This window comes from Protopterus annectens, chromosome 3.part1 (genome assembly GCF_019279795.1).
Source record: "Protopterus annectens isolate FY-2018-M chromosome 3.part1, PAN1.0, whole genome shotgun sequence".
Lineage (NCBI taxonomy): Eukaryota > Metazoa > Chordata > Ceratodontiformes > Protopteridae > Protopterus > Protopterus annectens.
The window spans coordinates 1,823,789,721-1,823,816,935 of NC_056732.1; the positions used below are offsets into that span (position 1 = coordinate 1,823,789,721).

General features: G+C 40.4%; 1 protein-coding gene across 1 annotated transcript in view; it reads right to left on the reverse strand.

Moving 5' to 3' along the window:
* Positions 1–1,580: 1,580 nt before the first annotated feature.
* The window catches only part of LOC122798708 (gastrula zinc finger protein XlCGF57.1-like), a 138,600-nt gene continuing 112,965 nt past the window's right edge, over positions 1,581–27,215 (reverse strand). The window contains exon 4 of the mRNA XM_044067803.1: positions 1,581–3,141. Within this exon, the coding sequence (XP_043923738.1) occupies positions 1,646–3,141 (1,496 nt within the window). The 3' untranslated portion in view covers positions 1,581–1,645. The remainder of the gene's footprint in view (positions 3,142–27,215) is intronic.

Genomic DNA, 27,215 nt, shown 5'->3' on the forward strand with positions numbered 1-27,215 from the left:
ATATTAACCTTTCATCTCTTGCTTTGAATTTGCCTCTTCTTAATCATTCCTGCATTCTTTCTTAATCAACATGAGGCTCTTCCAGAAGTTTTCTATACTTGCAGCTATATTTATGTTTTTTCCACATTTCTTGCCTTCTCATCTGGTCCTTCACCTTATATTCTTTCTTTTGTTTTTTGGCACATTCAGTTGATGCCTGGTTTTTATCTACGTCTGGTTTGATTTCCATTCCTGCTTGACGTTGATATGCTTCTGCTAAATGAAGCCGATACGTCATCTAAGATTTATTCTCCTCATGTTTCAAAACTTTCACTACATTTGGATCTTGTGAGGTCAGTAGATATGTGTGGAGTCCCACAATTGCAGATCTATACATATAATCAATTTCAAGGAGGCCCATCCCTCCTTCGGAATGGGGAATATATAATCTTGATATAAACTGATTTTTATAAACCATTTGGTGAGCATGAAGCATCCTTCTTATTTTAATATCCAATCTATCCAACACTTTTAGGGGCCAGTCAGTCACTCCAAAACTGTAAGTTAGGACAGGAAGAGCAAATTGATTTATAGCTTGGATCTTGTTCCTAGATGTCAGTGCTGTTCTCAGGATTAATTTAAGTCTTCTAAAGTATTGCTTACTGAGTTTTATTCACATTTGTTCATGTTTTACTGCTGATCCTTCATCAATTCCCAAGTATTTATACACTCCCTCTTGCTCAAGTTTTTTTATATCACATTCTTGACCCAAACTGATGTTTTTCTGGTGCTGCAATTTTCCTTTTTTAAAGGTTGCTTTTGCACAGTTATCAAGACCAAATGACATTCCAATATCATCTGAAAAGTTTTGACAACCTGCAGCTGTGCTTTCAATTCCTCATCTGATGCACTATACAGCTTTAAATCATCGGCAAAGAGAAGATGAGAAGTCATTGTTGTTTTCTAGGAGCCAAATTATAGCTATGACCTAAGCTGTTAAGTAAACAGCTTAATGGATTAATGGCAAAGCAAAATAGCAACGATGATAGGGATTCACCCTGGAATATCCTCCTTTGAATTTTTATCCCTGGGATAATAATCTGTCCTTTATCAAGGCTTAATTGCAAACTGGTCTACCACTGTTTCATGGTCACTGTAATGTAATCAATCAGTGTGGGATGTATCTTATACATTTTAAGCACTCTTTTTATCCATGAATGTGGGATACTATCAAATGATTTTTTATAGTCAATCCATGCCATAATTAGATTCTTCCCCTTTTTACAGTTCTCCACTATAACTTTATTTAACAACAAATGATCCTTTGTTCTACATGACTTTCTTTTATTGCCCCTTTGTTCTACTGCCATAATTCAGTTTTCTTCAAAATGACTATAAACTCTATCGGCGTGAATTCCCGTGTATAGTTTATATGTCATTGGAAGAGAAGTTATTGGTCTATAATTTTTAGGGTAGCTTGCAGATTCACTCTTAAGAGCATTGTTTCTCCTGTTGTTAACCAGTGTGGTGTCTGTTCGGGGTGCAAATATAAATAGTTCTTACTCATGGCTAAATCCTCATGCAAAGATGTTAATACTTTCAGCCAAAAGTTACGTACTCATCTGGGCCTGGGGTTTTCCAATTAGAGGCTTTTCTTAACTTTGTTTCAATTTCTCTCTTTTTGTACAGTGTGAGTGTTCTGATGCCTTATCATACTGTTTTTCCATCTAAAACTCTTGTTACACCTCGTGCACGTATAGGGCTTTTGCTCACTGTGAACATACTCATGTTGCCTCAAGCTACTCTTTTTTATAAAAACTTTGCCACATGTGGCACAATTATAGAGTTTCTGTTTTTTGTTTAATTTCTCCCCACAATGATCATGCTGGTGTTGTCTCATCCTACCCTTCCTTGTAAAACCCTCACCACAAGTGGAACATTTATAGCGTTTCTGTCCCGTATGGATATACTGATGCTGAATCATATTACTCTTCCTTGCAAAACTCTTGTTACATGTGGCACATTTAAAGGGTTTCTGCCTACTGTGGCTGCTCTGATGCCTTTCCATATTGCTCTTCCACATAAAACTCTTGTCACACTTGGAGCATTTATAGGATCTATGCCCACTGTGGACATGTTGATGTTGCTGCATGCTACATTTGTGTGCAAAACTCTTGCCACATGTGGTACATTTAAAGGGTTTCTCCCCAGTATGGATGATTTGATGCGTTACCATAGCACTCTTCTGTGTAAACCTCTTATCGCACATAGTGCACTTATAGGGCTGCTGTCCAGTGTGGATGCTCTGATGTCTTACTATGGTTCTCTTCGATACAAAACTCTTGTCACATATGGTGCATTTATACGGCTTTTGCCCAGAATGGACATACTGATGTTCTCTCATGTTACACTTCTGTGTAAATTCTTTTCCACATGTAGGGCATTTATAAGGTTTCTTCCCTGTGTGGCTGCTCTGATGCCTTACCATAGACTTCTGATATATAAACCGCTTGTCACAGATTGTACAGTTATAGGGTTTTTCCCCAGTGTGGCTATTCTGATGCTGTATTAAGTACCACTTACCTACAAAACACCTGTCACATACATCACATCTGTGTGGACTTTGTTTGGTGTGAGTATATTGGTGTTTTATCATGTTACTCTTATGTACAAAAACCTTGTCACACACAGCACACTTATATACTTTTTCTTCTTCATTGTTGATATACTGGTGGTCTACTAACTCTGCCTTCTTTGTGAAACACGTGACCTGTATGTGAGGGTCACCTTTTCCCTTAACAGGTGCCACGTATGTATCTAGCTTCTGCCTCCTGAAAACAGGTTCATCTGTTCCCAACGTGTTCTTCTGATTTTTCCCACTATGATTCAAAATGCCACTATGAGGGGGTAATGTGTTGCTGGAATTAACCCATCTGCAGACATTTTCTTCTCCAGGAGTTTTCAGATGCATTTCAAGTTTAGTTTTCTGTACAAACCCATCAGTGCTTTCCATACAGTTATAGTATTGTTTTTTAGTTTGCACCTGGTCATATCTTGTACTAAATACATCATCTGGAAAAGCTTTGTGACATCCAAAGTTCTCGCATATTCCATATGATGGCAGTTGATCTTGAATTTCACTGAAATCTGAATTCCTGCTGACTTAAAGGAAACATGAATGAATTAGAATATAATGTTCACAATGAGGGTTTAACTTAATAACTCAAAGTGCTTCATTCTGAATTATATGTTTGACAAACCTTTCTTAATTTTCTAATTTCAGTGAAAAATGAACTGCTGCTATATAAACTTTCATTAACAAGTGTCACCAACAAAGGAAAAGTATAGCAATGTTAGCATATTAACTATAATAGCAGATGTTTGGAGTACAAGGGTTACTGCATCAGTAGGATTTGTAATGAGCGGGAAAAATATGCCACAGACAGACATGGACTACAAAGCCTGACTTTCACAGCTTTAGACATCATCTTTAAGGGGGATTCCTCCCCCTTAATTCTGTAACAGCAGAATGCATGGAACAAAGAAGAGAAGAGCTTACGCCATCTTCAGTTCTTTTATAGAATGACTGAGGAGTCACCAACAAGTGCACCCACATAGCCTGGTTATGAGGGTAAACATGAATCATTCCCAGAAGAGAAAGTGCACACGTAAGGTAGTTGGATGGTTTCTCTGCTCTTGTATCAGTTTTCCAATTATGGTAGAAATACTGAATATGCAGGGAGATATGCAGGATGGAGCCGTGACTGCAGTAACCATCCTTATACTACATTTATATGCAGGATAGAGCTGTCACTGCAGTGACGATCCTTATACTACATTTATATGCAGGATGGAGCAGTCACTGCAGTAACCATCCTTATACTACATTTATATGCAGGATGGTATATACAGGATGGAGCAGTCACTGCAGTGACAATCCTTATACTACATTTATATGCAGGATAGAGCTGTCACTGCAGTGACGATCCTTATACTACATTTATATGCAGGATAGAGCTGTCACTGCAGTGACGATCCTTATACTACATTTATATGCAGGATGGAGCCATCACTGCAATGACGATCCTTATACTACACTTATATACAGGATGGAGCAGTCACTGCAGTGACAATCCTTATACTACATTTATATGCAGGATAGAGCTGTCACTGCAGTGATGATCCTTATATTACATTTATATGCAGGATAGAGCTGTCACTGCAGTGATGATCTTTATACTACATTTATATGCAGGATGGAGCCATCACTGCAGTGATGATCCTTATACTACATTTATATGCAGGATGGAGCCGTCACTGCAATGACAGTCCTTATTCTACATTTATATGCAGGATGGAGACGTCACTGCAGTGACAATCCTTATACTACATTTATATGCAGGATGGAGACGTCACTGCAATGACAATCCTTATACCACATTTATATACAGGATGGAGCCATCGCTGTAGTGACAATCCTTATACTACATTTATATGCAGGATGGAGCCGTCATTGCAGTGATGACCGTTATACTACATTTATATGCAGGATGGAGCAGTCACTGCAGTGATGATCTAAATATTACATTTATATACAGGATGGAGCTGTCACTACAGTGACAATCCTTATACTACATTTATATGCAGGATGGAGCCGTCACTGCAGTGGAGATCTTTATACTACATTTATATGCAGGATGGAGTCATCACTGCAGTGATGATCTAAATACTACATTTATATCCAGGATGGAGCCGTCACTGCAGTAGTGATTCTTATACTACATTTATATGCAGGATGAAGCTGTCCTACAGTGACAATCCTTATACTACATTTATATGGAGAATGGAGCCGTCACTGCAGTGGCGATACTTGTACTACATTTATATGCAGGAGAGAGCTGTCACTACAGTGACAATCCTTATACTACATTTGCAGTGATGATCCTTATACTACATTTATATACAGGATGGAGCCATCACTGCAGTGACAATCCTTATACTACATTTATATGCAGGATGGAGCCGTCATTGCAATGACAATCCTTATACTACATTTATATGCAGGATGGAGCCATCACTGCAGTGACAATCCTTATACAACATTTATACGCAGGATGGAGCCATCACTGCAGTGACAATCCTTATACTACATTTATATGAAGGATGGAGCCATCACTGCAGTGACAATCCTTATACAACATTTATATGCAGGATGGAGCCGTCACTGCAGTGATGATTCTTACACTACATTTATACGCAGGATGGAGCCGTCACTGCAGTGATGACCCTTATACTACATTTATATACAGGATGGAGCCGTCACTGCAGTGATGATTCTTACGCTACATTTATATACAGGATGGAGCCGTCACTGTAGGCATGATCCTTATACTACATTTATACGCAGGATGGAGCCATCACTGCAGTGACAATCCTTATACAACATTTATATGCAGGATGGAGCCGTCACTGCAGTGATGATTCTTACACTACATTTACATGAAGGATGGAGCCGTCACTGCAGTGACGATCCGTTTACTACATTTATATGCAGGATGGAGCCGTCACTGCAGTGAAGATCTTTATACTACATTTACTGTTAAGGTGAGTATGCTCGCACGTCTCTACTACGTGTAATGTAACAATCACTGCTGTATTATCATTCACCAAGAATGGGCAGAGTACTAAGACAGTACAGAACCTGTCCACAACTCATGAATACAGGAGTAAGGCTGCAGGAGCAAACCATGCTCTGTTCCCAGAGAGAACATCCAATATATAATGCCTACAGAAAGGAAGAATGAAATCCGATTAATAACCTCACAAATTCACTAAATATAAATACGCCTTAATAAATCTGTGTTAGCATCCACTTCATTTTACCCTTGGGGAGTGGGAGTTAATCTACCCTCACAAAATGGCCACTGCTAGCAATTTGGGGACTCTTATCAAACTTCAGCTTGGAGTGTTCCAATCCCCCCCTCCCCCAACATGGATAACATACATGACATCGATAAACATTCAGACATTAACTGTGCCGGACACATTCATCACTTCAATGTGTATATGACAAGTCTGTACAAGCAACCTTATGAATCATGAATGAGACACTGACTAGCATTTACCTGCAATGTTGTTACATTGATGTGGTAATGAGGTCTGTCACAAAGTACCCAGCATCAGAGAGCAACTCAAACTGTCACAATATTCATAGTTATAGTCAAGTATACCATGTATCACAGCCACGGACGCAAATTATAGCATTGTTACATATGCCACTTCAAACCTAGACCCAGACAGACAGCACTTAGAAAGCCATTTTAATATCATATGAAACTTAGCCGATCATTCTGAAATGTGTTTTTTATGCAGTCCATATGCTCTCTGCAGTTCAGTGTTTACACAAGACAGTCCTTAAAGAAAAGGGTTCCTATAAGACACTTGTGGAGGTTTCTAAGAATCTTAATATTCTTAATGCTCAAAACAATATTAAAGAGTTGTCTCCTAATTCTAGACATTTATTCTACATAAGAAGCATGTCTAGTAATAAAGTAAACATCCCCCTTGTCTTCCCTAATAAATAGGAGGCACCAAAAACCTCTCCTATTATGATATTTATTGCCCATAATTCTATTAAATGTGTTACTAAGAAGTTCTAATTCCTAGCCTCTACCTAATACATAATTTCTAATTTCTATAGCTGCCTATTGAAGTCATCCTCATCTGAACAGGTTAAGAAAACAATACACACACAAGACCAACGCCAACCAACAACGGCCACCAGGACTGTGGACTCACAAGATGGAATTCCAAAAGGTGAAAATCATAGTCACCGCCAACGATGTAAAACAGATTTATTAATTCGAAATCAACAATACAACTTTACTGTTAAGCGCTTTCACCCGGCCAAATACCAGGCTTCATCAGAACAGTATTCACAGCTGTTACCTACTTTAAATAGCAGTAACAAATCATGTGATCAGTAAAATACAATAATGCAGAACTTTTTCTTATTAAACTAAAACAGTACCAATTAACATTGTTGAATGCTATGTCCAACAATTAAACCCTGAAAATAAAACATTACAGTATTGTTCTATATTTTACAAACACTGCATCATATTAAGAATGTGTCACACCCATTTGTTAAAAAATATACATTTAGATAAACCATCTCATAAATTGTAAACAAAGTAAGATATATTTCCCCCCTACAGGTGCTGATGAACCATTGTTATAGTTTAGCGGCTCTTAGTTTCAATACGCTGCTTATACTAATATTGTCATTTAACCCTGGTGTCCTGCCTGCATCCAACCTGAGTTGCCAAAGCAACTCCTTGTACACCAGTCTTGATTCCCAACTCCCTCCATGGGGGTCTACTGGCACCTGTTCCAAAACCAGAAACTTTATGTTCATATCTTTACACACTAAAAAATGTGTCCTTACCCCTAGCAACATTGTACATATGTTCATACACCCTCCTTTTCAGTTGCCTCTCCGTCTTTCATATGTAAAAACTCATACAGGACATACAAACTCCCATGTATACCACTCCTTTTGTCCCACAATTAAAATAATTGGAAGCTTTAAATTTAAATTTTCTAGATGGAATAAATAATACATTTTGGTCAATCATATAACTGCATTGTTGGCAAGTACCACACTTGTATGTGCCCATTCTTGACCTACCCCCAACTTGTTGAATATTGTGCATTCTTTCCAGTAGTTCCTTAAGATTAGTGTCCCCCCTCCTAACAAACTGGGGGTGTAAAGGGAGGTAGCCCTTAATGTCCTCATTCAGACTTAAAATAGGCCAATATTTCTTAACAATTTCTTCCACATCGATCGATGTTGCAGAAAAGGTGTGTATAAAGGCACCCATCAATTCTGGTACCTTCTGTGCAGAATTGTCAGAATCAATCATCCCAGTACCTAATAAGGGAAAACATTTTGTTTCCCTCTTATCAATAACCTTCTTAGCCATGCTGTCCACAAGCTTTTTCGGATAACCTCTTTCCAAAAACAATGAAGTAAGAGTCTTGACCTCATCCAGAAACTGATCCATCAAGCTTGTCATTCTTGAGGCCCTAATCATTTAGCCCTTAACAATCCCCTTTTTTTGATAAAAAGGATGGCCACTATCAAAATGCAAATACGAGTTACAAAATGTACTTTTTCCTAAACAACTTGGATTGAAAACATTTATTAATATTGTCCTTATAAGAGTCACATCCAAATAATTTATGCTAGATTCACTTAATGAATGTGTGAAGGCCCAAAAATTCAGTGGTGTCATTAATATAATGCATAAATTCTTCAAATTTCTCCTTCGAGACGTTCCACAATAAACATATATTGTCAAGGTATCTAGTGTAATAAGTAATATACCTAGACCACCCAGTTTGTAGAACCTATTTCTGCTCCCAATAGTACATCACACAATTGGCTTGGCCACCCCTTTCTTTTGTTGACAGAGTTCGCCATTAAAATATATAAAGTTGTTTTTGAGGATTGTTTCTGTAAATTCCAGGATTAAATTAATTGTATTACCATCCAGCCCTGATTCAGTGGTCAGCACCTCACTAAGCCACTCAAGACCAATATCATCAATATCATGTGGGATGCTGGGGAAAAGCTCAACCACATCAATGGTCGCCATAACTATATCGATGTCAAACCTATCCTTATTCATCCCTTTCAAAAAGTCCCATGAATCTTTGTTAATATGTGGTACTGAGGTCATGAATTTTTTAACTTTCAAATCAACAAAGGTGGCTAAAGGTTCTGTAATACTGCAAGCACCTGCTACAACGGGTCTAAACTTAAGATTGTTAATTCCCTTGTGTGTTTTTGGTATCCCGAATATAATAGGAATCCTAGGTTTATCAACGTGCAAATGGTTGCATAATCTCTCATCAATGCTCCCTTGCAATAAATGATCCAGCAAGTAATAATTAATCTTAGAATAGGCTATATTGATCTCATTATGAGAAACCAGTGAGTAGTGCTCCAAATCCTGTAATATTCTATACATATGGGTATCATACTCTACCGTATACATCAAAACCACACCATCACCTTTGCCTGGTTTCATGACCCTGCATTTCTCCTCTCTTAACTCTTTCAAGATTTTATTCTCACCTTCAGTAAGATTCTGACCAAGTCTCTTTTTTACTAAAATCCAGTTCCCTAATATCCCTTTCCATCAATTCCTCAAACAATGTTAATGATGAATGAATAGGGGGGTTGTATAAACTCCTTCTAGCCAATTCACGTTCTTTACAATCCTGTCCTTTGAAAAATAATTCCTAAATTTAATTGCCTGATGAACATTTTCAAGTCAGTGATAGTACTGGCCAACAAACCTGGATGGGTAGGTACAAAATGAAATCCTTTGGAAAATAATGCACATTTTTCTTCCATAAGGGTTATATCAGTAAAGTTAAAAATGGTAAAATTCCCCTCTTTACAAACCTTAATATCATTAGTATTATGACCGTCCATAATGTTGTTGAACCAAACATCATCTTCGATGTTAAGGGGCGACACCACTAGTTCTGAGGGCGATTCCACCCCTTAAATTCTCTTAAATGTGTTACTAAGAAGTTCTAATTCCTAGCCTCTACCTAATACATAATTACTAATTTCTATAGCTGCCTACTGAAGTAATTCTCATCTGAGCAGGTTCTACGTACTGTTAGAAATTCACCATAAGACAAAAATTTAATTAAATGTGAAGGGGCACTAGAGGCAAACAAAAATGATTGGCTAGTGCAAGCTCCGTATACATTTTCATTGTGATTCTGTGATATTTCAAGCCTAGTTACAAATTCACACATTCTACTTAACAATGCTGTATCATTTAATTAACTGAGACTAAATCTATTCATACCAAAAGGTAGAAAGGTCACAAAGACAAACCATTCAGAAAAAAAAAATGAAAGTCCCACGGGTTTGGATGTTGGTTGGGATATTTTGCAGTCATCCTAATATTTATGAACATCAGTCTTGATTTTAAGCTCTGTGTTTCTAAAGCATCACCAACCAATCCACTTAAGTTGTACTGGTGAAGCCAGAAAAAGACAGAAAATGGTACAGCTAGTGGGTTTGGCTTGAAATGCCTAAATGTACTCATAAAAGACTTTCACAGGCATTCAGAAACCAATTAACTGAAACATTGGTATGTCCTTAATGAGTAATTTGCATACATCTCATAGGCCTTCACTAATGGAAGAATAAGGTGTTACACAGTGAAGACTCTAGCTTGGCTAGGCCTTTCTTGCAGTTCTTTTTATCATAGGATCACAGGAGATTACTACGCTAACAGCCATAGAGCCTTTTAAAGCTTAGCCACTCATGCCTCAATTTTCTTATTTATCAATGCCCATGGACTAGAAAGGCTTTGGTATATGCCTGTGCCTCGGGCATCTACAACCTGCCCCTGTCCATAAGGGCACATGTGACAACCCAGGAGTGAATTTGCAATTTCTCATCCATCGGTTCAAACTGCACTTGAATAAGCTTAGGGAAGAGCTCTGCTTCACATGAATGGGGAGTCTTTTCCAGAGAAGGGGTAATCTCTGAGATGCATATCTATTCATATTCAAAATGGGAAGAAATATATTGAAATGACTCGTACTTAATATGGAAAAAAAATTCAAACATCATCTTAGCACTATTAAAAATAAATCAACAATACAATGTCCATACTTCACCCCCCCACCCCCAAAAGGGCCCATAACTATAACAGAAGAATGTAGTGCCCCTGAAATCACAGACACTCAGGTTAAAACAGCCCTCTCCAAAGCCAAAAACACAGCATCAATGGGACTGGACGGTGTCCCAGGCTGTGTCCTACATGAGCTCAAAGATGAACTAACCCCTCACCTAAACACACTGTTTAAACTCAGCCTCTCCAAAGGCAACATGCCCACAGAGTGGCACACAGCAACGGTTATTCCACTCCACAAAGGTGGAGCCACACTGGACCCTGGGAACTATTGCCCTATAAGCCTGACCAGCTTGGTCTGCAAAGATATGGAGCGCATCATCATGGATCTTATTAACAGAGACATTGGAAACCTCCAAACACTGGACACTACCCAGTTCGGCTTTGTTAAGGGCAGATCATGCCTCCTAAACCTGGTGGACTTCTTTGAGACAATTACCAATGCTATAGACGAGGGAAAGATGGTCCACACAGCTTACCTAGACCTCGCAAAGGCCTTCAACACCATTCCCCACTCGGGTATTACAGACAAGCTCACCAGCCTGAACATAAACTCCTACATCATGAGATGGGTTGCCAACTGGCTCATGGACAAAACCCACATGGTAAGAGTTGTGGAAGCTAGGTCTGACTCTAAACCGGTTACAACTGGCATTCCCCAGGGCTCAGTCCTAGGACCCCTCCTGTTTGGCATACACTTCTCAGAGGTACAGGCAAGCACAGGAGACTATGGCTAACCAAGTTCTCAGACTACTGCAAACTAAGGGCTATAACTGACTCTCCGGCTGACACTGACATCCTCCAAAAGGGTCTCACTGTGACAGATACATGGTGTCAAAACCATGGCCTCAAGCTAAATGCCAAAAAGTGGATAGTCATCCCCTTTGGAAAAAACAAAGTACCCACAAACTACCACATAGGTGGTAGCCCCCTAAATACGGAAGACATAATAAGGCATCTGGGGACCCAAGTAGACAGTAACCTCTCCTTTGAGGATTTGACATTGCCAAAGTAGTTAGAAAATCCTTCTATGTGGCCCACCTAATCACAAAAGGGTTTGCATCCAGATTGAAAGAGGTTATTGGGCCCCTCTATGCATCACTCATCAGACCCATCATAGAGTACAATACCCCATTTGGGATGTACCTTACAAGACACCTGCAACAACTGGAAAGGCCACAGAAGTAACTCACCAAGAGGATCACTGGCCTCAAGCAGATGCCCTATGCAGCTCAACTGAAGAAACTCCAGCTGTACTCGGTTGCATACCGCCTACTCAGAGGTGATCTCTGCCTGACATACAAGGCCATGTCCAACCCAGAATTGATGGACATGCTCCACCTAAAGAAAACCATATCCCCTCGAGCCACACGCTCCAGGGATCTAAAACTCACCACAACAATAAATAGGATGTGCTGGAGGGACAGATTCCTGTCCCAGAGACTTCCCATGCTCTGGAACAAGATTCCAATCTACATTAGGCAGAGTTCATCGCTAACCCCCTTAAGAGTGGACGGGAAACAGAAAGTTTACCCCAGGGATCACTTCAGTGGCTCTGCTGGACAGAGGCGCAGGGAACTAATCTAAGGGGGCGGCGAAAGCCAACACATTCCATCTAGGCTTATAAATGCCTTCGGGCAGATAGCCTAATACCTACCTATGAATCTATATAATAATTCTCCATTTAACAACTATCTTCATGTATGTAAATATGAATGTATGTCAGAAGATCAACTTTTTTCAGAAAGTTGAACTTCATATGGTCGAGACCATATGATCGACTTTCTGAAAAGTCGAACAAGACAAAACAACAATGCATGCCCCCACACCCCTGCAGAGTATATACACACACACATATATCTATATATATATATCTATCTATATATATATATACATATATATATACATTTATAATATATATATATATATATATATATATATATATATATATATATATATATATATATATATATATATATATATAGGCTGCGGTGGTGCAGCGGTTAGCGTTGTCACCTCACAGCAAGAGGTTCTCCCATTCGATTCTCGGCTGGAGCGCCTTCTGTGTGGAGTCTGCATGTCATCCCTGCGGTTGTGTGATGTTTAAAGACATGCAGGCAGGTGCATGCGCGAATGGGTATGCCTTCTTTGAAGGCTGTGCATCGGGCTGGCAACTTCGCACCGTAAAAATCGACTGCCAATCATTAGCGGACCGGAGTTCCACTGTGGCGACCCCTAACTGGGAAAAGCTGAAAGACTTTTTATACACACACACACATATATATCAACTCTGAGGTCATACTACAGTGGGGAAAAGAGTGACTTCTCCTATCTACACTGTACCTTGAACTCCATACAAAAGCGCTGATGTTTTGGAAAGCTGATCTCAAGTCTTCACCATAAGAAGTTCGACTTTCTGAAATTTCGATCATCTGAAGGGGACCCATGTAAATATATATATATATATATATATATATATATACACGCAGTCGTGTATGTGTATATGTACACAACACATCAGTCTCTCTCTCTCTCTCTATATATATATATATATATATATATATATATATATATATATATATATATATAAACCACACCAAGCCTCTAGAAGAACACCAGGAGAGAAATATTCTTTAGTGTACTCCACTTTAATGACCGCTTTTGTCCACATAGACTTCCTCAGAAACAGAATTTCACAATACAAATGCAACTATAAAGCATACCAATTACAAAACCAATGATGTCATAATAAGTTGATTGATTGTCCTAATTAAAACAATAAAAGCAACAGAACAACATAAAAACCTATTAAATACAAAATAAATATATTGTTATTTCAATACATGTCTACTGTGATTTTTTTAAAAAAACATTTGATGTTAATAATGTCGTTTAAACCAGGTTTATGACCTGCCTTCAATTTAATTTGCCATCTAGCTTCCTTTTGTTCTAAATAGGCCTTAAAATCTTCCCCTCTTCTATCATGTTAACCTTGTTCCAAAATGGAAAATAAAAACTTATTAAAACCTAACCATTCCACACTATGCTTATATAGGGCACTATTCAAATATTTCTTCCTAATGCTATACACATGTTCCCTAATCCTTTTAAATAACTGTCTGGTAGTCATACACATACCAGACATTTGTCACACATGGCCACATAAACAACTCCCTGAGATTTACTATTAAACACCCCTGGAACCCCAATGGTGTAATCTAAATGGGAAAGTTCTATATATGGTCCTACTAGGATATACCTACATGGAACAACCAGAACATTTATACATACCCTTAGGTTTATCAGAAAGGAAAATAGGGTAAAGATTCAAACTTGTGTCCCTCCCCTTGTAATACGCTTTTCAAATTGTAATCATTTCTATAAACAAACTTGGGTTTAGGACCTACTGTTTTAATAAATCTGAATTGACCTCTGTAATTTTCCAGTTTTTTTTCTATAATATTACGTAACTCAGTTCCATCTAAGGTCATTTGTAGATTAAAACACAAATGACCATTGTCATTATTTCTACTGCTATTATTGTCACCATCTACACTTGGGCCTTTCTTCAGAATAGGATAATAATGACTCTTCTATCCCACACGTATTTGGCTAACTCATTTAAATAGTCTAACTCATACCCCCTGTGGCTGAAGAGTTCAATAATGAAGTGAAATTCCTCAGCCAACAGTGAATGTTCACTAGTCATATGGCTAGCTCGAATGAATTGCCCTTTTGGTATGTTCTTTTTAATAAAAGTGGGATGTTGGCTGGACGAATGTAAATAGCTATTCATGAAGGTCTTTTTTCTGTGAATTTGACTGACAAAATCATGGTGTATTTCACTCCAAAACAAATGAACATCCAAATAATATATATATATATATATATATATATATATATATATATATATATATATATATACACACACACACACACACACACACACACAATGCACACCAACTGATATTCAAAGAAAAAGAAGAACCAAGGTCCAGATCCACTTCAAGAAACTTTTTATTGAGCGCTTTCATCTCTCTAATGTAAACTTCATCAGAATGAAGTAACATTACCCAACATCTCATATACAAGACATACAAAAATCACCTGAACAAATAATTAAGTTTCTTAAGGCAACCATGCCATAAAGCAGTGAAGTATAGGCATAGCAGGGTTCATTACTATAAAACACGCACAAATTACATAAAAACAAAGGCTACATACGTACTTGACATGCATATTTGATCTTTCCTACAAAACCATCCTAACTTGTATTGAAAACTTCCTTTATAAGAAAAATTGTGCTTTCAATCTTACGACAGAACTAATAAACACAGCACTGTTGAGCCCTGGGCTCACTGATGCATTTGCCTTTATTTGCCATTTCAGTTCTGATAACTCCAGGAAGTCATTGAAGGGACCCCCTCTTTCTCCAAGATTGATTTGTTCAATAACAACAAACTTGAACCCGTGTCCTTCATTGGCATTAATGTGTGCTGCTAATGCATTTTTATCATCCCTTCCTATTTATATCATAATAGTGTTGATAAATTCTGCTCCTTAATGCATTCTTCATTTTGCCAATGTAGTAACACGGACATTTTGAGCATAAAGACAAATAAACCACGGCTTTGCTGTTACAAGACATTTTACCTTTTATAATATGTTTCCCATAATTAGCAATCAAAATGTCTTTAGCTTCAAGAATGTACTGGCATTGTAGGCAGTACCCACATTTTACCATCCCTAAACCTCTGTCCGGACTTTGTTTTTATCTTTCCAGCATGTTTCCAAAAGTCAAACATTCCTCTTCTGCTGTGCTGATGATGCCATAAGAAGGCAGAAACATGCATGTCCACAGCCAGAGGGGTTTGCCTTTATTGGCCTGAAACTGTCCATAAATAGACTTAAAAGTAAAAGAAAAAATCATGAACGTTCAGAATTGCCATTTAGGTGAAACACCTGATATCATTAAGGGGTAATTTGCATATATCCCATGTTGCCTCTGATACAAGAGGTTTAAGGTATCACAAAGTGGAAAGTCTGGCTTTGCTAGATTTCTCTTTTTGTGTCTAAGAGCAGGAAGAAATGGTCTCATCATTGCAAGCAAATCCTCCTCTGCTTAAATAAGCAAATAAGACACCTTGTAAAGCAATCTAACGCTAACTACAAATCCAAATTAGTAGTAGGTTCAGTGAGAACTTCTCCCTTGTCCCCACCACATATAACCCAAAGCATCCCTACCACCTGTGCTCCACCTATTATCTCTAAGGAGCAGGTCCTAAACGCCCTTACCAAAACCAAAAACACAGCCTCTCTGGGACCTGATAACATCCTGGTTGCATTCTTAATGGATTATGACAGGAATTAGCTGCACCACTATGCACTCTTTTCAACCACAGCCTAAACTCTGGTTAGGTCCCTGTAGAATGGAAAACAGCTGCTGCCATTCCTTTATATAAAGGGGGTGCATCCACTGATCCTGGGGAACTATAGACCCATAAGCCTGACCAGCCATATCTGGACGGCCATGGAGGCCATCATCATCATGGACCTTATCAACAAAGATATAGGAGACCCCCAAATGCTTGACCCGACCCAGTCTGGCTTTGTTAAAGGGAGATTGTGCCTAATGAACTTTATGGACTTATTTTAGATGGTCACCAAAGCCTGGATGAAGGAAAATCTGTGCATATGGCCTACTTAGACTTACCTAAGGCCTTTGACATTATTCCCCACTCTGGCATCATTGCCTCACTTAACTGGGGACTGACCCGTACATTATGAGTTCGGTTGCAAACTGGTCACTGATAGAACACACACAGTCAAAATAGGGGATGCAGCCTCCACCAGCAGACCCATAACCACTGGTTTTACAGAGGGCTCAGTGGTGCTGGGGCCCCCATTATTTGGAATCTACTTCTTAGATATACAGGCAAAAATAAAAGGTCTATGGTTGTCAATGTTTGCAGATGACTGGAAACTAGGAGCGGTCATAGAGTCTCCAAACAATGTCGACATCATACAAGAAGGTCTTATACAGACCAGTGATTTGTGTCAGAGTCATGGGGTCAAACTAAATGCAAAAAAATGCATCATCATCCCCTTTGGCAAGGGCGATATCCCTGCAGATTACCACATTAATAACACCTTAAGTACTCAATCTGTGGTGACAGATTTGGGCACACAGGTTTGACAGCAAACTCTCCTTTGACCACCATGTCTCTACAGTGGTAAGAAGGGCTTTCTACATTGCCCATCTCATAAGTAAAGGCATTGCTTCCAGAAAACAAAGTTTATATCCCCACCCCATACTCTTCCCTCGTCAGGCCAATAATACAGTACAACGCTCCCTTTGGTATGTTCCTTTCCAAATACCTGCAGCAATTGGAGAGCCCTCAAAGGTTTGTTACAAAGACCATTCAAGGCCTTCAACACATGCCATATGTTGACAGACTGAAATCCCTGTCTCTATACTGTTTGTCGTACAGACTACTCAGAGGAGCCCTGTGCCTTGTGATTAAAGCAATCTCAGATCCTGCATTAATGGAAATGCTGCACATCCGTAAATCAAATGGTACTCGCACTCACTCTAGGGACCTTAACCTAGTATGCGACATCAACAGCACTTGCTGGAAAGACAGATTAATTTCCCAAAGGTTACCTCTCCTCTGGAACAAACTTCCAATTTAGGAGAAGCAGAGCCCTTTTATGACCCTTTTTAAGTGTCATTTGGATGATTGGATGGGAAACTGTAAATTCATCCCGGGGTCTCACCAGCGTCCATCCTGGATCGGGGCTGTTAGGTGTTCATTTAGCTCTGCTTGAAACATTGACTCCCTAGGGAAAAGGGTTGGAACTTGGCTAGGCTTGTAAGGGCCTTAGGGCCATTAGCTTAGTAACCTATGATCCTATGAGCAGTTCTTTTCAACTGCAGAAAAAAAAAATCACTATAAAAATAAAAAGATGGTTTGCTCAAGACAAAACTTTGGTAAGAACATATACATCATTCCATCATCAAAAAAACAAACAAAAAAATGTGAAACAGCTAAATAGCTTCTAAGCCACAGTGACATTGAATGGCTGCATTCAGGCTCACAAAAATATTTACACCACTTCACATCTTTCATTTTTTGAACATGATTCCCACTAACTCTTTATGTAGGAGAGTAAAGTTATAACTGCTGTCTGTAAGCATAAATCACCAACCAAACAGAGAGTGCCCAGTCTGTGCCATTTATTTATCTTTCTTTGTTGACTGGGACAAATACCCTTTTACAGTGGAAGTCTGGGGAGAAAGGCCCCAATATTCACATACATAGACAATATACATGTTTATTTTCATTTTCCAGTTTGTATATAATATTTTCATCTTGGATACATATAAATTTTGCATACAAAATTAAGTGTAACAGATGGTTAGTGCTAACTTTGTATCATACAATTTGTGAATATAGAAAGAGGAGAAAATAAGATTACCTGTGTAAGATTACCTGTGCATTTGTATAAGGCCGTAGCAGAGAGAATTACAAAGAAAATAAGGTGAGACAAAGACTGACATTTCGTTTGGAATTAGTAAATTGTGGTACGATGAAGGAGAACAAGGATTAAGTAGGAGGAGCTATTTAAGGAATACAAACAGTTAAATGTTTACAGCAGTAGTTAGAACAGAATGTGTAACATCACCAAGTGGGAATTTATTAAAGAGCACCTATCATTTTGTCAGAAGTACTACAGCTTCTATGGGCAGAGCCAAGTGCCTTGTAGATACTGTTTTAGCAAACTTTTAAACCACTACAGTAGTTGTTTTCTGTAAGCTTTTAACTCCTGTAGGTTGGTGTTCCACCGATTTCAGACACAGTGAGAAGACAGTGAGTTTTTTGAGTTACAGTTAGGAGAGATTTGTTATTGGGGTGTAGTGTTCTGTTGTTGTATGGTAGTAACTTTAGAGAGGGGCAACTATCTGGCTTGTAGAGAAGTTTGTGGTCAGTGGTGAGGTGAGAGAAAGTTAGCTGGATTGGGAGTTCTAGCCAATTTAAGTGGTGGGTTTTATTAGATAAATATGTCAGATCTTGGTATTTTATTATAGCAAGCATCAAATCTGGACTTGAGGGATTTGGGATTAGTGAGGATAGATGATGCATGCAATAGAGCTAGGAGTAGGTAGGTTCCTGCTATGGATTTTCTTGTGGATACTGTAAGATATTGACTTGCTCTATACAGCAAGCCTATTTTTGTGTGTATTTTTGATCGTTTGGAGAATATGATGGTCATATAGGAGTTTGTTGTCTAGGAGTACTCCAAATAATTTGGCTTCTGTCACAGTTTCAGTTTTTGTATTGTCAGATGAGACAATATGGGAATTGTATTTTTGACTATCAGAGAGTTTTTTGTAAAAAGAGCTTTAGTTTAATCATTTGTGCATGTAGGAGTAGGTCTACACTGCCTAGCCAGGATTCAACAGATGAGAAGGATTCTTATGTGATTTCCTGGAGGATCTGTAGTATTGGGGCAGAGCAGATGAGGGGTGCATCATTTGCATACTGAACTAAATCTGCTTTTTTGTGGAAGTCTGGAGTTTGTTTACAAATATATTAAATAGAAGTGGGGCAAGTATTGATACTTGTGAGACCCAAAGTGTGATATGAAAGAGGAGAATTCTTATTCTGATTTTACTGACTTTCTATTTGTGAAATAGCTATGAAACCAGATGAGGGATGATTGATTTAGACCTGGGGAGGAGAGGTCACTGAGAAGTTATGGATGGGAAGCTGTGTCAAAGGCCTTTAACAGATCCAAGAAGACTGCTAATACTAGGTTGCCACATACTGAGATTTTGTTATTAAGCTTGTGTTTAAAGGATGTCAATTTATTTTACACACGCGAGTCAAAACCTCTACCAAATATTATATTGGAGAAATCTCAAAACAAATCAAATTAAGGATTTTAAAATGGATTTGTGAGAGATGCAGCCACACTCAGAATCTGGAATTCTTCCTCTGTTGTGCACAGAAAGTACAGTTTTGTACCTACCATAAATGTAGATGTCCGAGTGCTCATACAGCTGCAGTCATTACAGATGGGTTATCCTGCCGTCAGGCGGGTCCTCGGTCGGCCGAATTCCAAAGTCTAGGTCCGGCGTCGGTTGTCGTCGCTTCTTCCCTGACTTCAGTGCGGCAGGGGTATAAAAGAGGCAGCCGACGCCATTTTCTTCAGTTTTTCTTGCCCCAGATGTCAGGTGCCCCCAGAAGGAAGGCAAAACATAAATTTATGCAAACATGCAATATAGAATAATCAAAAAAACAGTAGATGCAAGCAAATACACCATAAGAGAATACCCCAAATAGGTTGTATGATAAGGTGTTTGTCATAAGGCCTGTCCTAAGAGGGGACGGAGGGGGGGTAACCTAGACTGCAGCTGTATGAGCACTCGAACATCTACATTTATGGTAGGTACAAAACTGTACTATGTTCATCGTGCATACAGCTGCAGTCATTACAGATGGGAAGAATCCCAAAGCTAAGTAGGGGTGGTAGGCACTAAGTGGAAATAGGTGGAGCGAGGATGCCCTGCAAGACTGCTGTGGCAAAACCCGCTCTAGATTTAGAGTATAGTGGAAGGTGATAGTGCTTGGAGAAAGTGTGGACTGAACTCCAAGTGGCTGCTTCCAAAATGTCCTTGGTAGGGACACCCCTGAGGAAGGCTGCAGAGCTAGCTGTGGCCCTGGTGGTGTGGGATCTGATGCATGCAGGCACAGTTTTTCCATGAAATGAGTAACAAAAGCGTATGCAGTGGGCTATCCATTTTGAAATTGTCTGTTTGGAAATAGCCTTTCCTTGAGCACCTGTAGCATAGGACATAAAGAGTTGCTCGGATTTCCTGAATGGCTTTGTCCTGTCCAAATAGTAACACAGTTGTCTGTGAATGTCCAAGGAATGTAGTAGTCTTTCCCCTTTGTTTTGTGGATTAGGATAAAAGGTAGGTAAGTGGATAGTCTGATTCAAAGCTACACTGGATACTACCTTTGGCATAAAGGTAGGGTTGGTTCATAAGGAAACTCTGTCCTGATGGAAAATGATGAATGGTTGCACAGCCATGAGGGCCTGTAACTCAGAAACCCTGCGTGCTGAGGTGATAGCCAGAAGAAAGGCAGTTTTCCATGACAAGTATTGTAGTTCTGTTGAAGAAGCTGGCTCAAAGGGAGGAAGGGTCAGCTTTTCCAATACGAAGTTGAGGTCCCAAGCAGGGACTGGTGGTTTCCTTGGGGGTTTTATATTCTTTGCCCCTTGGGGGTTTTATATTCTTTGCCCCTCTGAGGAACTGCCTTAAGAGAGGATGAGAGAATAAAGGAGGATCTGTGTTGTATTGTGCAGAAATGGCTGAAGCGTGGATCTTGATAGAGGAGAAGGAAAGTCCACTGTTTAACATCTCAGCTAGGTACTGTAAAATTTGAGGTATATTTATTACCCAGGATTCTGGCCCTTTTCTTGATTCCAGGCACAAAATCGTTTCCATTTGGCGGAGTAGGTCTTTCTAGTAGAAGGTCTTCTGGCCTCCAAGATGACATCCTGCACCTCCTTGGAGAGGAGAGTCTGATGGAAAATCAAGGAATTCTCCATGCAGCTAGATTTAGAGTTTTGAGATGGCTGTGAAGAGTTTTGTAGTTGTGCTGGGACAACAGAAGAGGGACTAGAGGTAGGATCCATGGTGGGGAATGTGTCAGGCTCTTCAGAAGCGTATACCAGTGTTGTCTTGGCCAGTCTGGAGCAATGAGAATCATTTTCGGCCTCTCTGCTCTGGCTTTTAATAGAACTTTGGGCAGCAGAGGAAGAGGCGGGAAGGCATAGACTGTCAATGTTGTCCAATTGAAAGAAAGTCCGTCCATTTTCCAGGCCTGTGGATGATAGGTCCTTGAACAACATTTTTTCAACTGGTAATTTCTGTGGGTAGCGAAGAGATCTATGTCTGGCTGTCCCCATGCCTGAGTTATCTTTGTGAAAACTTGAGGATGCAACTTCCATTCGTGTGGATCTGTCATATTTCTGCTTAGGTTGTCTGCCAGTGTGTTTTCCTTCCCTGGCAGGAATTGTGCCTGTAGTTGAATTTGCAATTCCAGTGCTGTGTTCCATAGGGTCATGGCTTGCCTGCACAGGGGGTATGAATGAGTTCCCCCCTGTTTGTTTATGTACCACATCACTGTGGTGTTGCCTGTCCTTATCAATAGCTGGCCTGGATGCAGTAGGTCTTTGAAGGTCATAATAGCATTTTGCACGGCTAGCATTTCCTTTTGGTTGATGTGTAGGTGCTTCTCTTTTTGGGACCATTTTCCCTGAATGCATTGATCTGTCATATGTGCTCCCCAGGCGTAGTCTGAGGTGTCTGTTGTGATGATTTGGTTGCTTGAGGTACACAGAAAGGGAGACCTGTGTTTCTTTGGCAAGCTTGAGCCCACCACAAAAATTCCTTTTGAAGGCATGGAATGAGTGGTATAATTGTTTCCAAGCTGTGGCTGTGTTGAGACCATAAGTTTTTTAGGTACCATTTGAAGTTTCCTCATATGCAGCTTTGCACATGGGATTAGTAGGATGCAAGATGCCATGAATCCCAGAGCCTGCAGGACTTTCCTTGCAGTTAGCCTGTGAAAGTTGACATTTTGCTGAAGTATTGAGACAGTTGCCCTTGTTTGTCTGGTGTGAGGTAGGCCGTCTGGGTGGTTGTATTCAAGATGGCACCCAGGAAAATTATTTGTTGAGAGGGTATTAGTTTTGATTTCTTTTTGATGACTGTGTATCCCAGGAAGTTCAACAGTTTTATTACAAACGCCAGGTGCTGCAGCAGTATGTCCTTGCTGTCCGCTTGGATCAGGCAGTCATCCAGATATGGGTAGATTTGTATTCCTTGTAGTCTGCAGAAGGCGATTACTGATGCCAGGCATTTCGTAAACACTCTGGGCGCAGTAGATAAGCCAAAGGGCAATGCAGAGAATTGGTAATGGGTTGAACCTGCAAGAAATCTGAGGTATCTTCTGAAATCTTGTCATGATAGGGACATGCAGGTATGCCTCCTTGAGGTCCAATGTTACCAGCCAAGACTCCTTGCCCAGCATGGGAAGAAGCTGCTGTAATGTGAGCCTCTTGAATTTTGGCACCTGTAGATATGTGTTTAAGATGGATAGGTCTAAGATAGGTCTCCAATCTTTGTCTTTCCTTGGTACCAGGAATAGTCTGGAATAAAACCCTTGACCTTGTTCTTTTGCAGGTACCTCTTGAATCGCTTTCATGTCCATGAGAGCTGAAATTTGTTTTTGTGCCTCTGCCCTTTGAGTTTGTGGCAGGTTCGGCATGCCTCTCATTTTTGGAAGGGTGTGAAAGTGGAACCTGTAGCCTGTCTATAATGTCCAGAATCCATTTGTCTTTTGTAACAATATGCCAATTTTTCGAGAATAATGCCAGTTTTCCGCCCAAAGGTGCTGCCATTAAAGCTTTGCTTGGCAGGTGTAGGGGGAAGTCATTGTGTCCGTTTTCTAAATGACTGTGATCTATCTTCTCCACCTCTTGGGGTTGGTGCTTGCCACTGTCTGGCTCTGAAAGATCCTTGAGGTTGCCCTTTACCCCTTGGACATCTGTATCTGCCCCTTTGAGGTCTGTCCGTGGCTGGAAAGGACCAATTTTTTGAAGGTCAGTTTCTGCTGAAACGTGGAGGTTGTACCTGCAGGAAATCTTTCACTGTTTGCATTGATTTCACTTTTTCCTCCATTTTCTTTAGTACCTCCTCAGCTTTAACACAAAACAATACATCTTTTTGAAGAGGTGCATCTAATAATTTAGCTTTGACATGATCTGGTAAGGTTTGCTCTTTGAGCCAAGCATGCCTACGTATAACAGACCCCATAACAGCAGCTCTACATGAGGCCTCTAAAGCATCAAAACCACACTGCAAGGTATGTTTACCCACTTTCTCTGCACCATGCAACAAATCCTGCAACTCTTAAATCTGGTTGTTCTGGTTGTGTCATTTTGCTTTTCAACTGAGATAACAAAAACTGTTGATACTTTAACATATGGAACTGACAGTTTAATGCCCTCATGGTTAAAGTGGCCGAGGTGTACACCTTTTTCCCCCACCTTTAGTACTAATCTATGAACCTATGAATCTATGAACCTATGAACCTTTCTAAAGCTCTGGAATCTCTCTCTGAAGGTAATGGGTTTTTAGCAGTAGAGGCCTTAATTCCCTTGGGACTCTGTGAAATAGTTTCTGGGTCAGCAGTATGGCTTTTATATAGGAACTGGTGAGAATCAGTAACCCGGTAATACCTGTCTGGTTTAACAGGAGCTGGAGGCAAAGAATCAGGATTAAGGCTGGCTTCTGTGTACACATCATCCAATATATCTAAAACAGGAGGGATAGCCAGAGGCCTATGCTGGGGGAGCAGAAGAAATTCCCTGAGCCTTTTCTTGGAATCTGAGTAATCTTGGCCTTCCCAGTGAAAGTGTTCCCTCAATGTATGCAGGGTTTCCCCAAAAGAGTAGTCCTCAGGGGGGGAGACCGAGGGAATAGACTCCTCTGCATCAGAGTCTTCAAAAGGAGAATAGGCATAATAATGGTCCTCAGAATGTTCTGAGGTTATAGAAGCTTGATCTGAGGAAGGGTAGTCTTCCTCTAATCTGGGCCTTTTATCAGAGGGGGGGTTGAGAACCCCTGATAAGAGTAATCAAATCCTCAGCCATTTTAAGCATCTGCTTTTTAGGCATGGGGCCTTGAGAGGGGGTCTGAGGACCCTGTTTTTTGGTTTTCATGGCTGCTTTAGATTTAGTGAAAGCTTTAATAGAGAAGGAGGAAGGCCTGAAGACACCTTGAGAAATGGCAGGCCTGTCTAAATTCTGAGTTTCCCCGCCAAGAGTGGCGTCGGTATCTGCAGTAGGAATGGGGACCGAGGAGCCTGCGACCTCGGGTACTGAAGACACCGGTAATGTAGTGTCATCGGTACTTAGGGGCTGCGTAAGCACCTCGCTGAGCACTGGAGAACCGGTGGTCGGCCTTAGCGTGGTCTCAGTAATCAGTGCGGACCTCGTATGTCGGTCCTTATCTTTGCGTCTTTTGCTCAAAACTGGAGTTGGAGTATCCAACGACATAATAGAATTACATTTTTTGCCAAAATAGTGAAGGGCAAACTTCGCCCGGCACTTAATAGTGCGCTTGTTGAATCTAGCACAAAAACGGCAGGCCAAGACGTCGTGTTCTGGGCCTAAGCAAGGTATACAGAAAGAGGAGTATTAAGGAATTAATGGACATGCTCCACCTCAAAAAATCCAAATCCACCAGAACCACTAGAGCAAGCGACTTAAACCTTAGCATGGATATAAATAGGATGTGCTGGAGGGATAGATTTATCACTCAGAGACTCCCTATGCTGTGGAATAAAATCCCGGTACATGTGAGGCAGAGCACCTCGCTGGCTCTGTTCAAGAGAAATCTTGACCTGTGGATGGGAGATCGTAGGTTTACCCCAGGAATCATCTCTGTGTCACTGCTGGACAGAGGCACAACAAACTAATGGGCACAATATTTTTTCATATAAGGGGTGGCGTAGTTACTAAGCACAAAACTTTGAGCTAGGCTTATAAATGCCTTAGGGCAGATAGCCTAGTATAAACCTATGAACCTATGAGTGGAAATCCTTATGCGGTATTTGCTTCCCACATGAAATGCAATTATTAACTTTGTCTGACATCGGTCTGAGGCAAGAAAAGTTTCAACGGGTACTTAGCTTTCAAGAAGACTTCGCTGAAATACTTTCAGAATCTCAGGAGCTGGCCGACTGGCACTTGCGAACTGCTTCTGCTTCGGGCACCGCGCGGCAAGAAAGACTGGAGAAAATGGCGTTGGCTGCCTCTTTTATACCCCTGCCGCACTGACGTCAGGGAAGAAGCGACGACAACCGACGCCGGACACAGACTTTGGAATTCGGCCGACCGAGGACCCGCCTGACGGCAGGATAACCCATCTGTAATGACTGCAGCTGTATGCACGATGAACATCAGTAACACTGAACAGGTTGTCAACTCACATACTACACTTCCTATGCAAAAACTACACTCAACACATAAACCATCATACACGGAGGTATTTACCAGCAGACATGCTACCAGTGGGGTTCCACAGGGGTCAGTGCTGTTTCGAATATACTTCTCAGACGTTCAGGCCAAAACAGGGGGGCTGTGGCTTAGTAAGTTTGCTGATGACTGCAAATTTAGATGCAATCACTGAATCCTCAAATTATGTCAATATACTTCAAGAGGGACGTACACAAACCAGTAATTGCTGCCAAAGCCATGAACTCAAACTCAATGCAAAAAATGTATCATCACCCCCTTCAGTACAAACAATATCCTTGCAGACTACCATATAAATAATACTACACTAGGCAACAACTCAGTAGTGAGAGAGTTGGAAATGCAAGTTGACTGTAACCTAAACTTTGACCACCATGTGTCCAGCTTTAAACTTGCCCCCCAGAACTTATAAATATATACCAACTCTGAGACTGCCTAACCTCAGCTTTAAACTCCCCCCCCCAGAACTTATAAGTACATATATACCAACTCTGAGACTGCCTAACCTCAGAGAAAAGGGAGTAGTCTGAGAAATGGCAATTTCAGACTTAGTATATGTATGTTTAGATTTTTGCTGTTCCTCCCTGATCTTCAGAAGAACCTTGTACATCAATGGGAGAGGTGGGAATGCATACACTATTAGGGCATTCCAGCTGAAAGAGAGAGTCCACCCTCCAGGCTTGTGGGTGGTATGTCCTTGAGCAGAATTTCTTCAGTTGGTGGTTGAGAGGGGAGGCGAACAGATCTATCTCTGGCAATCCCCATTTCTTTGTTATGAGTTTGAAGATGTCTGGATGCAGCATCCATTCGTGAGCATCCGTGGTAGTCCTGCTTAAGCTGTCTGCTAGTGAATTCTCTTTTCCTGGTACAAATATGGCCTGCAGCTGGATATTGAGATTCAGGCCTAGGTTCCACAGATCCATTGCCATCCGGCATAGAGGGTAGGAATGCGTGCCTCCCTGTTTGTTTATGTACCACATGACCGTGGTGTTGTCTGTCCTTATCAGCAGATGTCCTTGCTGGAGGAATGGTTTGAATGCCTCGATTGCATGCTTCACTGCCAGCATCTCCTTTTGGTTTATGTGCAAGTTTAGCTGTCCTTGAGACCATAGGCCTTGGATACATTTGTCCTCCATGTGTGCTCCCCATCCTAGGTCTGAGGCGTCCGTGGTGATAGTCTGCCTTGGTTTTGGTTTCTTGAAAGGCAACCCTCTGTTGGACTGGCAGGCCTGAGCCCACCACAGGAATTCCTTTTGAAGGCATGGAATGATTGGTATCATGGTTTCTAGACTGTGTCTGTGTTGAGACCATACATTCCTTAGGTACCATTGTAATTTTCTCATATGTAGCCTGGCATGTGGGATCAAGATTATGCAGGATGCCATGAAA